This window comes from Trichomycterus rosablanca, chromosome 27, assembly GCF_030014385.1.
Source record: "Trichomycterus rosablanca isolate fTriRos1 chromosome 27, fTriRos1.hap1, whole genome shotgun sequence".
NCBI lineage: Eukaryota > Metazoa > Chordata > Actinopteri > Siluriformes > Trichomycteridae > Trichomycterus > Trichomycterus rosablanca.
The window spans coordinates 5,696,230-5,711,969 of NC_086014.1; the positions used below are offsets into that span (position 1 = coordinate 5,696,230).

The 15,740-nt window shown below is 40.1% G+C and overlaps 1 protein-coding gene across 5 annotated transcripts in view; it reads right to left on the minus strand.

Annotated features, from left to right (window-relative positions):
• celf1 (cugbp, Elav-like family member 1) overlaps positions 1–15,740 on the minus strand; it is a 23,704-nt gene continuing 7,964 nt past the window's right edge. For 2 of the 5 annotated variants that reach the window (XM_062989898.1, XM_062989896.1), the window contains exons 2-14: positions 13,495–13,682; positions 13,316–13,398; positions 13,177–13,225; positions 12,246–12,380; positions 11,358–11,437; positions 11,105–11,266; positions 10,263–10,332; positions 8,977–9,147; positions 8,650–8,763; positions 8,339–8,524; positions 7,634–7,777; positions 6,515–6,686; positions 1–1,949 (exon numbers count right to left, since the gene is read on the minus strand). In XM_062989898.1, coding sequence (XP_062845968.1) covers positions 6,559–6,686; positions 7,634–7,777; positions 8,339–8,524; positions 8,650–8,763; positions 8,977–9,147; positions 10,263–10,332; positions 11,105–11,266; positions 11,358–11,437; positions 12,246–12,380; positions 13,177–13,225; positions 13,316–13,398; positions 13,495–13,672 — 1,500 coding nt within the window. In that variant the 5' untranslated portion in view covers positions 13,673–13,682 and the 3' untranslated portion in view covers positions 1–1,949; positions 6,515–6,558. The remainder of the gene's footprint in view (positions 1,950–6,514; positions 6,687–7,633; positions 7,778–8,338; positions 8,525–8,649; positions 8,764–8,976; positions 9,148–10,262; positions 10,333–11,104; positions 11,267–11,357; positions 11,438–12,245; positions 12,381–13,176; positions 13,226–13,315; positions 13,399–13,494; positions 13,683–15,740) is intronic. The other 3 variants (XM_062989897.1, XM_062989899.1, XM_062989900.1) reach the window with 3 other exon arrangements.

The following is a 15,740-nucleotide window of genomic DNA, read 5'->3' on the forward strand; positions in this document are numbered from 1 at the left end:
TTGTGTAAATCTTTTCAGTTTAATCAGACAAACAAACCAATAAACTACAAAATGACTTCTTATTGTATGCAAGTTGCTATACTTCTGTGGAGACAGTAGCATAAAAAGCTTAACCACCATCACAATTTAAATAAACCTCAACAGAAAACATTAAAAAAGCCACTCATCTAGACATCTAATGAACTCCTCATTCTACAATTCCAGTGAAAACCATAACTTACATGACAAGGTAAAACAAAGATGTTTTTTATCATTATTATTATTATTATTATTTTAACTGAAGGCTGTTATAGAATTACTGAATTTGTACACACGTTTGGTCATGGTGGCAGGTTCTACATGGCTCCACATGTCAGGATTATTTAATTTCACATTGTGAAACAGAACTTGGAAGTAGAAAAGGCAGAAACTGTACAATTGTTTCTTACTATTAAATACAATCACGCTGTACCAATGATGACAAACATCCCACAGGTAAGTTTACATTTAAGAAACAGCAGCTTAAAATCGAGATATAAAATGCCACAGATTGCAACCTTTAACCCCAATTAAATGTCGACCATTTCACTAGCGGCCTGCGTTAAAATCAAAGCTACTAAAATTGGCCTAAGGGGGGGCAATTTGGAACCCAAGTTTTAGGACAGTTGTGTGAAGCAGGTGGGTTTTACTCTTCAGATGGCGCAAACACACACACACACACACACACACTTAACACCCAACAGCTTGTGCGGGGGTAAAAGTAATAGGACAATCCTGGACCTGAACTGCTAAAGTGCATTCACAGGCGCCGGTCCTAAGACTGAGTGGATTCACGTCTATTACGCATTACATTAATTCAGAATTCACTTTCATTTAAAGTTAACATGGTTTTGACTAAACGTCTGTGAGGAAGTGAGAACATACATGAGAAATACATAAAATGTGACCAACAGCGACATGCAAAACTTTTGGCACCATTTTATTCATTTGAAATTTGTACGTTTAACAGAACTAAATCACATTTTGCTGAGGATGTCAGTGCAGTTACAAAAACATGCAAACTTTCATGTATATATTTATATATAGGTATATACTGTGACAAACTTAATTCTGCTCATTTTATGCGTATTTTTTTTCTTTAATTTCAGACTAATTCTGATTCTCACACAAGAAAATAAAAAATAAAAAAAACATGTGCCTGTGGCAACCTGACACACAAAATGAAACACACGAAAGAAATGCAATTCAAGTGTCTATTGTAATGTCACTCTGTTAAGGAAACTCCCAAAATTATACCATCACAAATCATGCCGAATAACCCAGTATATAATAACGTTACGTTATATCAGGTTATCCTCGGTTTCAGCAAAATGTGACCGGAGAACGTCGTAAAAAGACAAAGAACACGTGAGAGATAGATAGAGAGAGAGGAAAAACACCCACACAACACTCAAAAGTGATTTTATAAATTGATTGGCTGCTTTAGAAGGAAACAAAACGAGTAAAACTGAGCGCGCTAGAAAGACTGCTCTAAAATGAGGACAAAATAAAAATCCGCCAAGCAAAAAACAGGACACACGACAAGGGTCTTTAATGAAACCATGAAAATTAAAAGCTTGCGCACAAACTAGTGGTTATGTTTGTTAAGTTCTAGAAAAATAGACTCTTTCATTTATTCAGAACGATATTTAGGAAACTTTTTACAATTTTGCTAATAAACAGCAGTCTTTCTAGAGCCCCCTACAGGCAGCACGAACAGAAATGAACACCACACGAAACAAACGAAACAAGTAACCACAAAGCGTCAACGTCAAAAGTTAACATAAAAGGTCAAGGGTGGAAAAAAAATAATAAAATAAAAAAAATAATTCAAGCATCAGAGAAGCGAAGAGGACAACGGACTGGACGATGAACTTTTGACGTCACATCGACATGCTAGGGAAACGATGAACAAACGGGCACGGAGATATCTAGAACGAAACAAAAAATAACGAACAACAAAACTAGGTTAAAGCCACAACGAAAAAGGAGAGGAGAAGAAACAGAAATCATGTGAATGATTATCTTTGCATGAGGAAGGTTGGGGTGGGAAGGGGGGGGGGGGGGTTGGGGTCACATTACGTACATCGGATAGAACATTTAATAAAAACAAAAGGAGGAAGAGGAAGGAAGGTTAGAAGAGACACGAGCAACATGCCGAAAGAAGGGAATGTACATACAACATCACAAAGAGACAAACACTGCCTACTACATCAAAAACATCAAAGTGTTTCAGTAATTCCAGTAGGTAGCTTGAGTTTTCCAGATACGTCTTAAACAACTAAAATAACAATTGCTATTTTTTTTAATCTTCTATACTAGGGATGAGGTTACCACGCGCCCCCCTCCGACACCCATCCACGATCGGCCACCGCCTGTGCAGACTGGCTGCACTCGAATGGCCGGCAGAGGTCGAACTGCGGAAGTGAATAAGGTACAGGACTAGTAATTGAAAGGTTGCCGGTTCAAGCCCCACCATTGCCAGGTTGCTAGGCAGTTGCTTGACTAGTAATCAGACGGTTGCTGGTTTAAACTGCACCACTGCCCTTGAGCAAGGCCCTTAACCTTCAATTGCTTGGACTGTATATTATAAGTCGCTTTGGATAAAAGCGTCAGCTAAATGCCAAAAATTTAGTAAATGTAGTAATGTAATGCTAACGTCGGGCCCTTGAGCAAGGCCCTTAACCCTCAATTGCTTAGACAATATACAGTCACTGTACTGTAAGTCGCTTTGGATAAAAGCGTCCGCTAAATGCTGATACTGTTAAAATGTAAATATTGCAGCAGCAGCAGCAGGAGCGACAAGAAATCCTGGTTCGACCTCCATCCATCCATCCATCTGTCCGTCCTCACTAGGTGCCCGGGCCAGACAATAGCACAGCTGGGATTCGAACACAAGTGTTAGACCGCTTGTGCCACCCGAGTACCAATCAGCTTTTTTTTTTTTTTTTTTTCCCCAGACATGTTTTTGTGCTTTAAGGATTTTATAGACCTTTAAGGATAAACATTTACATTTGTGCTTAATCTGTGAATCCTAACGAACGATGAAGTCCAGGGTACTAAAGGTGAAAACGGGTCATTTACTATTCAAATGGACTATTAACCATAACAGGAGACAGCAAAACATCTTCACGTTGGACAGTTAAGTAAAAAGAAAAAGCAGCTTGTAAATGAGTGTTTGGCACATCAGTGAAACTGAACAAGCTGCGGGCGTCGTGCAGCTGCTTTCTGTAACATGCCAGGCAGGCAGGTAGGCAGGCTGGCAATTCAAAACCCAACAGTTGAGTAAATTTCCTGCCATTGGAAATGTAAGGTGGGCCCATTCAAGTGTGAAAATTGAACGTAAACATAAAGGCGTTATCTGGGAGTCTGTGGATTTGCTTGTGTTCTAAGGATGTTAGAGATTAACAGATAACCGACCGATAAGTTGAATCAATGTTGCCTGATGTAAAGGTCATTGAAATGCGTTTTTAATGTCATGTTTCCTCTCCACCAATGCCGAACGAATCTAACCCTTGCCCCCTCAGACACGTGGGTAGAAGCCGTACGCATCTCGTCACCTACACTTTGACGAGTGCAGTGCAGATCAGCACTGTGTACGGAGAGACACACCCTGACAGAACTCTTATCCCGTCCATGTGCAGGCGCAATCAATCAGCCAGCAGAGGTCGTAATTGCATTAGTTATGAGAGCGTCCCTATACGGCTTTAATATCCCACCCCTATCTGAACAACAGGCCAATCGTTGTTCATGTGGCCGATGTATTCGAGATCCCAGCTCTGGTGTTCAGCGTGTTTTACCGCTGCGCCACCTGAGCGGCATAGTTGTGCAAAATTTGGCTTGCACCTTCTTGGTGGGTCAAAGGCCACATCACACTCACCTAAAGCCTAGTAACATGACTGGCTAAAGGTCTGGTGCGTGTTGGTGCACCTTTAGTTGCTATAAGCTTGTCGGTTAACGGTTAACAATCTATTCACACTGAGCAAATCACAACACACCCACACACCTTTTTGGCAGTTTAGCCCTGCGTATGCGATTCTCGTAAAAGAGGGGATACCCTGAAGTCCTGAAATCCTTCGTGTTACAAATACAGCTACCCCAAAACGTATATATAATAGTACAGAGTAATGAGATGCAGATGGGAGTCTTTGGATTTTAAAAAACTGAGTACTAGCATTAGACCACGTCTCTAGACCACCTTGTTTCTTTTTTTTTTTTCATTTTGATTCAGACTGTGTTCAAACCGAGGCACGGGTTATATGAGCATTCTCAAGAGCGAACTTTAAACACTGAAATATTAGTGTTCACCCTGCTGCGAGTTTTAGAAACCACGAGCAGTAATACTGAACTGTGTATTCTTATTGTTAAATTATCAAGAGGTAAATTAACTCATAACTTATAATTTAAGTCTTAGATGATTAATACTATTTATTATTATACACAACCGATGACATGCCAGGCATCGTTCCAAGTGTAATTCTATTTTGGCACTACCGACCGACTATAAAAAGGAAGGGAAGAAAAGGCTAGAGAATGTTCACTTTGATTCTAAGGCATTTGTATTCCTATTTGGTATTGACGATTTGTACTACTTTATTTTGAACGCATGGTAAATCAAAATACATTGAAATAATCGGTGCTACAGCCGGACACAACAGCTACAGGAAAGCACCGCCGTCATTCCGCATGTAAACCAGTTCAGAAGCATTTACACTCACCGAAAGCTACTTAGAGAAATTAAGCCTCGTTTTTATGGGCGAAACAAACGAATTTAATCTTGGAAGAGAGGAAGTCAGACGAGGCTTCAGCACCCCAAGAGTGAGGTCAAAATTCTTGACAATTTATGAGTGTTGGACGAAGACAATACACAACACTGGACAGGACTTAAAAGGGCCACACGTCTGCTGCTTTAACAATTTGTGTCGTCACATATTCACAAAAATGAACATCAGGATTCTACAAAATACTGTGAAGCTTTTGAGTGATTATTAAATCTTTCAGAGAAATAATTTACGCAATATTATAAAACCTCTATAAAAATAGAAAAGGCATAATAGTTAAGTATTATACACAATCTGGAACAATGGTTTCTCTCCCATTTCCATACAAACATTAAGACCCTGCAGGCCTCGAGTAATGATGTGCTAGGTCATATTTCCTCTACCGTAGATGATAAATAATCAGTCTTGATCGTGAACACGATTCCAAATTTTACAGAGGAACTCGAACGTGCCGGACGAGAGGTTTAGAAATTGAGAAGCGAACGAAAGGGTCAGAACATGACGTTATTGGGACCACCACGCCACCTCCACCCAATTGTACATTTCACGAAAAGGAAAAGGCAAAGTCCGACCGAATGTATTAAATCTGCCTTTTCCTTTTCTAGCACATTCACACTCGAAAATGCAATTATTGCTGAATGCATGCATCGTCTCGGACCGAGGTGACCACCGACCTAAATGAGTCTGAGTGTGACTTCCGTGGCACGACGTGATTTCAGCAGTGAACGATGATCGGATATGGATATGGGCAAAAAACGTGGTTCGAGTCACCGAGGTGAAAAGGGAAGGAAAAGGGAGGAAACGACTACGTTAAATAATAGACATACACATAGCTTTGTTCAGCCACGCCCATTAGTTGCGGAGATTATGTGAAACTCGATTGGTGTTCAGCTATTTTCTGTACTGCGTTAGGTACAGAATTGACAAATTTGACAGAAGTGAGGCAATCCTGAGAGTAAACATAATAACCCTACGTCGCTGACCGACTTGTGCTAAGCAAGACAGTAGTATGTGCCAACAATTAAATACAAAATGTTGGGAATTTTGTTTTTGGTATGTAAAAACATTTAAAGAAAAATATTTAAGTCATTTCCTTTAAAAACAGAAAAAATTAAAATTTACATCAACCCATTAAAAAATAGCTGTATTTCAAATAAATAGTCAAATAAATAATACAAAAAAATAATAATAAAAAGGCATCTATGAAAATCTATGACGAAGAGTAATCTGATCCAGATGCTCTAAATCATTGTAGTGAAGGAACGATTATCTTTTGCATCTATGCAGCAAACCTCCAAAAATTTCAAAGGCAGCTCAGGAGGCATCAGTTTGACTATTCAAATATACCGGTAGAGTCTCTAGTGTAAACACAACAGGTAAATCTAAGAAACGAGGGCATGATCATGAAAAGGACACCAGCGCAGTGAGGCTTTCATTGTGCAACCCTCTGATGAAAGACTTGTACACAGCAAAAGTAATATGGCACAAAAAGAGAGAATCAAAACAAAAACATTTCTCATAAAACATGAAAGAAACAAAAGCATTAATTAAGAACTTATCTGGACAACCTCACAACTTTGCGTGTCGCGCTTCCTTTTCTTTGTGATGGTTGTTAAAAAAGAAGATATGTAGGAAAGGTAACAGGAGTGAAGGAACAGTAGTAGAGGGTTAAGGGTGGGGTAAGCATTTGAACTTTCCAGTGTCGCTTCACTTACCGGAGAAACATTTTCAAACCAAGTCCATTTCAGAGTAAAAGCACTCAGTATGGCTTGCTGTCGTTTTTGGATCTCTTCAGTTGAACCTTCAGTCGTTTCATTCCGATCTGGAAACCGTTCATTGACTGAATGGCCGCCTGGGATGAAACGGGATTGTCGTAACTTACAAAGCCTGCGACGAGAAAAAATGTGGGGCTTTTTATTTACATCATGATGTGTACTAGAATTAAAGTCTTTGTAGCACTATTGTCACCTAAAAGTGACCCTGTAACACCATCAGAAAGGCTTATATCTATTTGAAGAGTGTAATGCTTCGTTAGCCCACTTTCATGCTGTTCTTCAATGGTCAGGACCACTACAGAGAGGGTATTATTTAGGTGAAGTGTTAGTTAGTGTGTGTTGTGCTGGTATGAGTGGATCAGACACAGCAGCGCTGATGGAGTTTTTAACACCTCACTGTCACTGCTGGACTGAGAATAGTCCACCAATCAAAAATATCCAGCCAACAGTGCCCCGTGGGCAGCGTCCCGTGACCACTGATGAAGGTCTACAAGATGACCAACTCAAACAGCAGCAATAGACGAGCGATCGGTAGGAGTGTCTAATAGAGTGGACAGTGAGTGGACACACACACTAACACACTAACACACCACCACCATGTCAGTGTCACTGCAGTGCTGAGAATCATCCACTGTTTAAATAATACCTGCTCTGTGGTGGTCCTGTGGGTGTCCTGACCATTGAAGAACAGGGTGAAAGCAGGTTAACAAAGCATGCAGAGAAACAGACGGACTACAATCAGTAATTGTAGAACTACAAAGTGCTCCTATATGATAAGTGGAGCTGATAAAATAGACTGAGTGGTTTTAATGTTATGGCTGATCAGTACATATATGTACTGCAACACCAACATGAAGTTTATGGTGCATCCACAGCCTTTTAGTTAGGATTTAATTTTAAGGTTAAAATAAGTAATCAGGTTTAAGGAAATGTAATTAATACCTGATTCATGTAGCTTATTAACAACCTATCTACAAAATATCAACCAAATAAAACCGCATCAACAAGTAATCCATTAACCAAAAGTAAGGTCATCAGTTTATACTTTAATCAACTTACCAAAACATTTGCTGAGGTTCGTCTGTTTGTCTATAAACACCTTGGCTGAAATGACATTGCCAAAAGGCATAAACATCTGAAGCAGGTCCTGGTCACCAAACTCCTGTGGCAGGTGATAGATGAACAGATTGGCACCCTCTGGGCCTACAGTGAGAAATAAACCAATAGAATTTATAAACCACCAAGTGACGTGAGGAGCCAGAAAAAAAAAACAATAATGCACAAAAAGGCAGGAAGACCCTGGAAAGAAAGCCATTCCATCCCACTTCAGACAGTCAATCATGTCTATGTGAGACTGGATCCTGGTGGTGGTGGTTTAGCGTAATAGACTAATGCGCCACCTAAGAGCCCTAATGATTTGAAAGTGTTCCAACCAACAGAAAGAATAACCAACGTTAATATGTAAATAGACATATTTAAAAAATAGGTATCAAATTTTCCTTTGAAGTAACGAATAGCTTTATATTCTCCACAAACCTATAACCACAACGACCTTACGACTAACTAGTATAGGAAACAGGCACTACTCATTCGTATTTTAAATCCAAATGCACCTTACGAACCTGCCTTGCAACTTAGTAAATGCTGAACTCTCTTTAAGCTTTAACTAATAAAAAGCTCTCGATCAACCATCTGAAACTCTAGGGTGTCAAACACAAAGCTAAAGCCTGGAAACCCTAAATACTTCATACTTTCAGCACTCACCTTCCTTCTGGCTGCCAGCAGCACTTATGCTCTGCTGGGAAAGCAAGCTCTGGTTATAGAGGCTGGGCAGGGCAGCGGCTGCGTACTGCTGGATCCCTGAGTAGGCAGCCTGCGTCAGGGCCTCCATAGTGCTGCCTGAGCCGTTAGACAGACCACTACCCAAGCCACCATTTAGCGCAGCCATTCCTACAAAGACACCACAGATGATCAGCTTCCCTTAAGACTTAAGAGTGCGCAGTGAGAAAGCACCAGAAGGGAAAGCATTTTCATAGACATGGTCATTTTGTGGATGATTGTGTAGAGTTAGTCACCTGCTAGTGAGCTCATATTGAGGCCTGCACCAGCACCTGCCGCCAGAGACTGCAGTGCTCCCAAAGAAGCCATGGGATTGACTGAGGAATTAGTACTCGAGGTTGGAGAAGAGCCTGCTTTGACAAAAGAACACAAAATTAAGGCAACAACTAAAGAACAAGATTAGCTTTCAACAGTGATTGTACTGTAAACTGCCCTAGGCACTTATCTCTACTTACAAATCCAACAATATGGTAGCTGACAGCTGAATGAAGCGAATATGTGTGTGTGTGTGTGTGTGTGTGTATACATGTTGAGAAAGAGAAGGATTAAAAAGCAGGACGAACCCTTGCAGCCGTCCCAGGCAGAGTGAATCTGATGTCCGGAGGCCGTACCTGAGCTAGTAAGTACGCTGAGCGGCGAGCTGGATGTGGTCAGCGCATTGCTGCCACTCGGTGTTGACTGAGTGGCACTCGCTGCTGCTGCCAATGCAGCCAGATTCTGCATGGCATTCAGACCTGGGCATGAATGCACATTGAAAGAAATACATTTACAGTGTTAGTGATTCAGCTTTTGTAATTTTCTAATTAATCTGTTAACATAAATTTTAGTTGCTTAAATATTCCATAGCACCAAGAGTTTACACAGCAATGTTATAGCATTAGGGGTGCAAATTCTGTCCATTTGTTTTAACCCATTTGTGTTAACCAACACTAGTTGATGATTTATCAATGGTTAATCGGTTAAGCTTGTAGTGTCCGCAGAGTTTAAAATTAAGTCTTTATCATTTATCTACAGCAAAACAGCGTAACATAGTGAACATGACAGTGATGTTGAACAGTAAGATTAGTTCTGCATTCGACTGTAGATTTTAAACTGAATGGGTTTAGCCTAAACATCCTAAAGCATATATTCACAAACAACAATAAACATAGGCTGCGTCCGAAATCGCTTACTTCCATACTGAACAGTACGTGAAAGCAGTACGCAAGAGCGGTTAGTATGTCCGAATACGTAGTATACATAATATGTGAAAAAAACCCGGATGACCTACTGCCTGGGCAGCTATTTGAGTATCCAATAATCTATCCCATAATTCAACTGGAGCTGCAAAGGCGTTTGTAGCAAAGAAAAAAGTTTAAAATGGTATGATTAGGTACAACCCTGAATAACGTTATGAGTAGCTTTGTGGAGAATGATAAAATTAATTTTGCCCGATTTAAAAATTGTTATAACTGTGGCGACGTCATGCATCACGTGACAGATGGTAAGATGGTGGATGTAGTACATACGAGGTTGCGTACTGAAAGAGCGTACTGCTTTACCGACCGAGCAGTGCATACTGCCTCCAATCTTCAAGTATGCAATTTCGGACGAAGCCATAGTTAATCTGTGTCACCTACAGCTAGCTTTCCAATAATTACAACTTAATCATTGGTTTTGTTAATTCAGCCAACAAAACAGTCAAAACTTACTAGCAAACCACTACTTTTCCAATATGTAAAATAATAAGAAACAAAGCTGATCTATATTGTAGGTAAGAAAGAAAGAAGTAAGTGTTGCTTGTTTATGTGATATTCTGTACTGTAGTAATATACCGTAAAGTAGGAATAGAACACAACCCCATTCTCACCTGACATGGGGTGAAGATTGTTGAGTGCATTCCCAGAAGATGCCGATTGCTGCAGGAGCTGTAAATAAAGCTAGACATTACACCAAAACAGAGAACACAGAGAGAGTCAGGACTGCTTCCAGGACTGTGAGTACAGGAGAGCAAGAGAGAAAGGAAGAGGGATCTAATGATGGTTTAATAATAAATAAAGAGTGAAAAGTTTAAGGTGTTAAGTATGCACACAAAAGATCGATTTGTGGCCATGGCAAAGGTTGGAGCCAGGTTTGGGTATTTTTTTCATTACATTTTGGTCAATACAATACATCACCACATTATTGCTTCAATGCATTATTACACATTTGACTGAACACCAAATGTGACATTTTTCAAAGCCGTGTGTTTGGTGCATTACTAGGGAAAAGTAAAAAAGTAAATGATTAAAAATGTTAATAAAAAAGAAGCAAGGGGAATTAAGAAAGAAAAGTAAGGAAAGAAAAGAATCGTCACAGCACACCCATGGAGCAGCACTAACACATTCACTAACAACATAGGGCTACACATCTATGTTGGACTAGATAGAAAGAGTTGTTTAAATGCTCGATAAGCTTTAATAGAGTCAATCAGAAACCATCAGTGGAGGACCTGAAGGTTTAACTTGGTCTTATAAAAAAAACAATGAATCAACATAGATATGTGGCCCAGTTTTATTTATATATGTATATGTATGTGTATAACAGTAGGAACAAGTGTGAACTAAATCATTAAAATGCTATTTGAAAATCCAGTACAAGCAGGCACACCACCCAGTATCCAGGGGGTAAGTGAATGTACTGTTTGTTCATGTGGATGGTGGGTGGACTTACTGCAAGGTACTGTGGGCCTAGTGAGTTGAGACCGGTTAAGTTTCCCCACATGGAGGCAGCGTTGATTTGCTGCATCTGCTGTTGCAGCTGTTGGGTCATGCGCTTCTGTTCCTTGTCCTTCTGCGTGTCTGCAAACTTCGCCACGATAGGGGACGAGCAGCCCTGTTTTTTTTAATAAAAATAAATAAATAAAAAGTAATGCAAGCGGAAAGAGCAAATAATTCCATTTAATGAAATATATACGTTCTTGTACCTCCATAGTTTGTGACTGGTGCATGGATTTAATAGCTGACTGAGCCATCTGTCTGGCTGTGAATGTGACAAAGGCACAACCTAAAAACAGTAAGAGAAAAGGTTTAATAATACATTCACATATCAACACATTGGTTACATTAACGGCAGGGTAATTTCTGTTTTTAAGTCTCAGATTCTAGTCTATGTTGAGGAAGAGACGTCTTCGCTCCTCTTGTAGATATTCGGGAGGGTCCAGTCCCATATCGGGCATATTTCAAGGAGTTTATTTTGTTCCCGAGCATCCCAGCATATGAAATGCCTTTATCTTGTATACATATATACATGTACGTCCACATATGGGTGTCTGTTGATAAGTGTCAAAAGGTTTCTATTTGAAATGTTGTGTTTTAGTATTAACACACATGTATTGCTTTAAGTGTAACATCACTGCAGGCCAACAAACCTGTTGTGTCAGCAACTAAATTGAAGCCCCGAGGTCGACAAACACGGAAAACAAGAATCCACGCACCAGTTTCTTTATTTTGAGTCAATAAATGTGTATTTGAAAGTTTCATTTAGTATATCAAGTGATTGATATTACTACACACACACAACCTACAGGAAGCCATGTATATACAAAATGGGTATAAGCTCAAGCAATTTTAATAATACACTAGGATTAGTATGGTAGGAAGGTGTTATGACAGCTTTTTACATTGAGCTTTGTTTGTGGGGCGCTTGGGTCGTACGGCAATTAATACACTAGCCCACTACTCGTCAGACCCGGTCTCAAACCCAGATAAAATAAGAAAGGATGTGCCAGGAGAAGCATACAGCGTATGTGGATGCGAATCATTCGCAGTGTCGCTCCTAAATAAAATAAAAAAAACAGCTTTGTTAGTCTCACCCCGGCTAAGTCCATCAGGTCCTCGAAGAATGCGGCACTCTTCAATCTGACCGTATGGGGAAAACATTAGCCGAATGTCATTCTCGTTGCACTTCTTTGAGATCATTCCGATAAACAGTTTTCTGTCTTCTACCGCTAAGAAAGAAAAAGGAAATAACGTTACACATTGACATTATATTTATCTGATAAGTTGAACATACACCGATCAGCCATAACATTAAAACCACCTCCTTGTTTCTACACTCACTGTCCATTTTATCAGCTCCACTTATTATATAGAAGCACTTTGTAGTTCTACAATTACTGACTGTAGTCCATCTGTCTTTCTGCATGCTTTGTTACCCCCTTTCATGCTGTTCCTTAATGGTCAGGACCCCCACAGGACCACTACAGAGCACTGCAGTGACACTGACATGGTGGTGGTGTGTTAGTGTGTGTTGTGCTGGTATGAGTGGAGAGTTTTTAAACACCTCACTGTCACTGCTGGACTGAGAATAGTACACCAACCAAATATATCCAGCCAACAGCGCCCCGTGGGCAGCGTCCTGTGACCACTGATGAAGGTCTCAAAGATGACCGACTCAAACAACAGCAATAGATGAGCGATCGTCTCTGACTTCACATCTACAAGGTGGACCAACTAGGTAGGAGTGTCTAATAGAGTGGACAGTGAGTGGACTGCTGTGTCTGATCCACTCATACCAAAACAACACCTAAATAATACCTGCTCTGTGGTGGTCCTGTGGGGGTCCTGACCATTGAAGAACAGCATGAAAGGGGGCTAACAAAGTATGTAGAGAAACAGATGGACTACAGTCAGTAATTGTAGAACTACAAAGTGCTCCTATATGGTAAGTGGAGCTGATAAAATAAACAGTGAGTGCTGAAATACATAAAGCTAATCAAAGGAATGTATCCATTATAAACTTACAGTTGTTCTTCTCACTGTCTGCTGGCTTCATCTGAACGGGATGATGCATCTACCACAAAAGAGCACAAATCAGACATCACGATTTCTATGTACACACATTCCAAGCATTTTACTTCCAATATACTTGTGTTCTACTCACCCCTGGAAGAATTTTCATGTTGTGAAGGGCATTTTGTGCTTCTAAGGCTGATTTCCGTGTGTAATATGTGATGAAACAACAACCTGTAAATAGAAAAAAGCTCAACATTTAGCTTTTAGCTTAAAAAAAGGCTGAACAAAATGTAAGATGTCATATCATATCAAGCCGGCTATCTTTACCTTTGCTCTGTGGGGGGTTCTGACTTCTGTCTCGAAGGATGTTGATTTCGTAGACGGCACCATATGGTTCGAAGAGCTCCCGCAGCTGTTCCTCTGACCACGAGCGGGGGATCTGACCCACAAACATCTTCATGGCATCAATGTCGGGCTGGTCTGGGTGGTCCAGTGTCCCATTCATCTTCTTGCTACTGAAGAAAACAAACAAACAAAACAAAAACACATTATATACAGTGGAGACGTCCAAATCGATCATCGGATAATTGGTGGTCATCCAAACCGTGGTGTTTATAGGCGGTAGTGATAAAATGCCCCATAGGGGGTCGCATAGGGGGTAGACTATTCAGACTACGGATAGGTCAAGTCAAATATCAGTATAGCTAACAGTGCATTTTCAATATGTACTGCTTGGGTTGAAAAGATGTGCAGCTGCTCTAAGGAACCAAGTATAACAACTAAGGGTAATTTATTCCAGCAAAAAACAGTTCTTTTAAGCAAAAGAATGCTCTCTGCATCGAATCATGGCTTATCTGAAGGTTTAAAGGGACTCCACATGGAACTTGATAACAGTTTAAGGGGGTTTTGCCTACTTGCTGCATGCGATCAACCCTGACAAGAGAAGTGTCTGTGCATCACTATCAATCTTCCTTATATGCAATAATATACATAAATCTGCCTTCTTAAATTTTTTTTTTTTTTTCTTTCCCACCTGCCTCCCTCCTCTCACCTTTAATTGTTTGGTTTGTACAATTGTACTGACAGTACAAGCTCATTTGCAACATACAACATTAGGGCTTTACATGAGCATATTCTCTGCACAGTGTGCATTACCTAAAGCATTCACATCAGGATTTAGCATTCTATACAATTTAAAATGATGTGTCCTTTCTCCTTTGACAGACTAAATGACATTGACAGGCTACTTTAGCCAAAATGAACTGCCGTTACTGACCTTAAAACGACAAACGGACAATTAACAGGCAGAGTGATTGGATTTATTGATCATGTGACAAAGAGCTAATAAAATCTGTGCTTTGTCAGATGCACATCACAAAGAACTTGTTCAAACGAGACAGTTACACGGATATCTACACGGATATCTAATCAAGAGACAATGAGGTTAACAGAGTAATTAGAACAGGGTTTCTACATCAGTGCTAATTAATTTTTGAACGTCATTCTACATAAAATACTGTGCAATAGAAATGACAATAGCTGTTCCTTTTATTTTGCAAGCCGAGATCTTTACGTATTCACTTTTAAACATTGCTGCCAAAGAATTTTGTCCAACTATAAGCTGCAGTTTTGCTTCAATTTAGTTACACTAGTTAACTTTTAGCATAAACTGGCCATTTAAGGTCTTGACCCATCATCTCAATGGGGTTCAAGACAGGTCTTTGACCTGGCCACTCCAAAACCCTAATGGTCAGAGATGAACTTGCTCCTGAATTTTGGATCACTCCCCTTAAGCCAGACGAACAACTATTCATTCTATCTCAGTGTTTCTGGTAGAAGTTTAAATTCATAGATTTGATCACTGAAGCAAGTCGCTCTGGTCCTGACGCAGCAATGCATCCCCGGTCGATCACACACCACTAATATGTTTGACTGCTGATCAGCACATGGTGTCGTTTTAAAGTGCTACGTCGGCTTTACTGTACGTCTGACAAGTTCCACTTTCAACTCGGTACCTCACAGAACATTCCAAAACGGGTTGGGGTCATTTAGGAGGGTCGTTTACTATTTTAATTAGACATTATGATGACATAAGAACCTCCATTCATGCTCTGGACTTCTGCTACATTTACTTTTTGCTATCTAGTAGGCGTCGGACGGCCATTAAAATCGACGGCAGTTTAGCAACACGATTACCCCAGTCGTTAATCGGTCCCTGAGCCAGTGATGGTGCAAGCTTCATTAGGCAACACCGAATGAGAAGGCGATTTAGAACATAAATAGAGGTGCTGCATTACCACTGGCTGGAGGGTGAAATTTAGATTTAGTCACCTTTTGACTACTAGAAGTGCCTATTATTTTTAAGCTTTTTTTTCTGTCACTTGACCACCAGAATTACTCTACATTACTAGACGTTTACAGATCTTTTTAGGAGATCTTCCACAAGTTGAGTACAAAAACTGGCTGTACTCACAATGGACTCGAGTTCAGGCTGCAGTGGTCCACCATCATCTCTGGCAAAAAGTCCAGCTTGTAGGAAGCCATTTTTTAAAAAACAAATTTACTGATGCTTC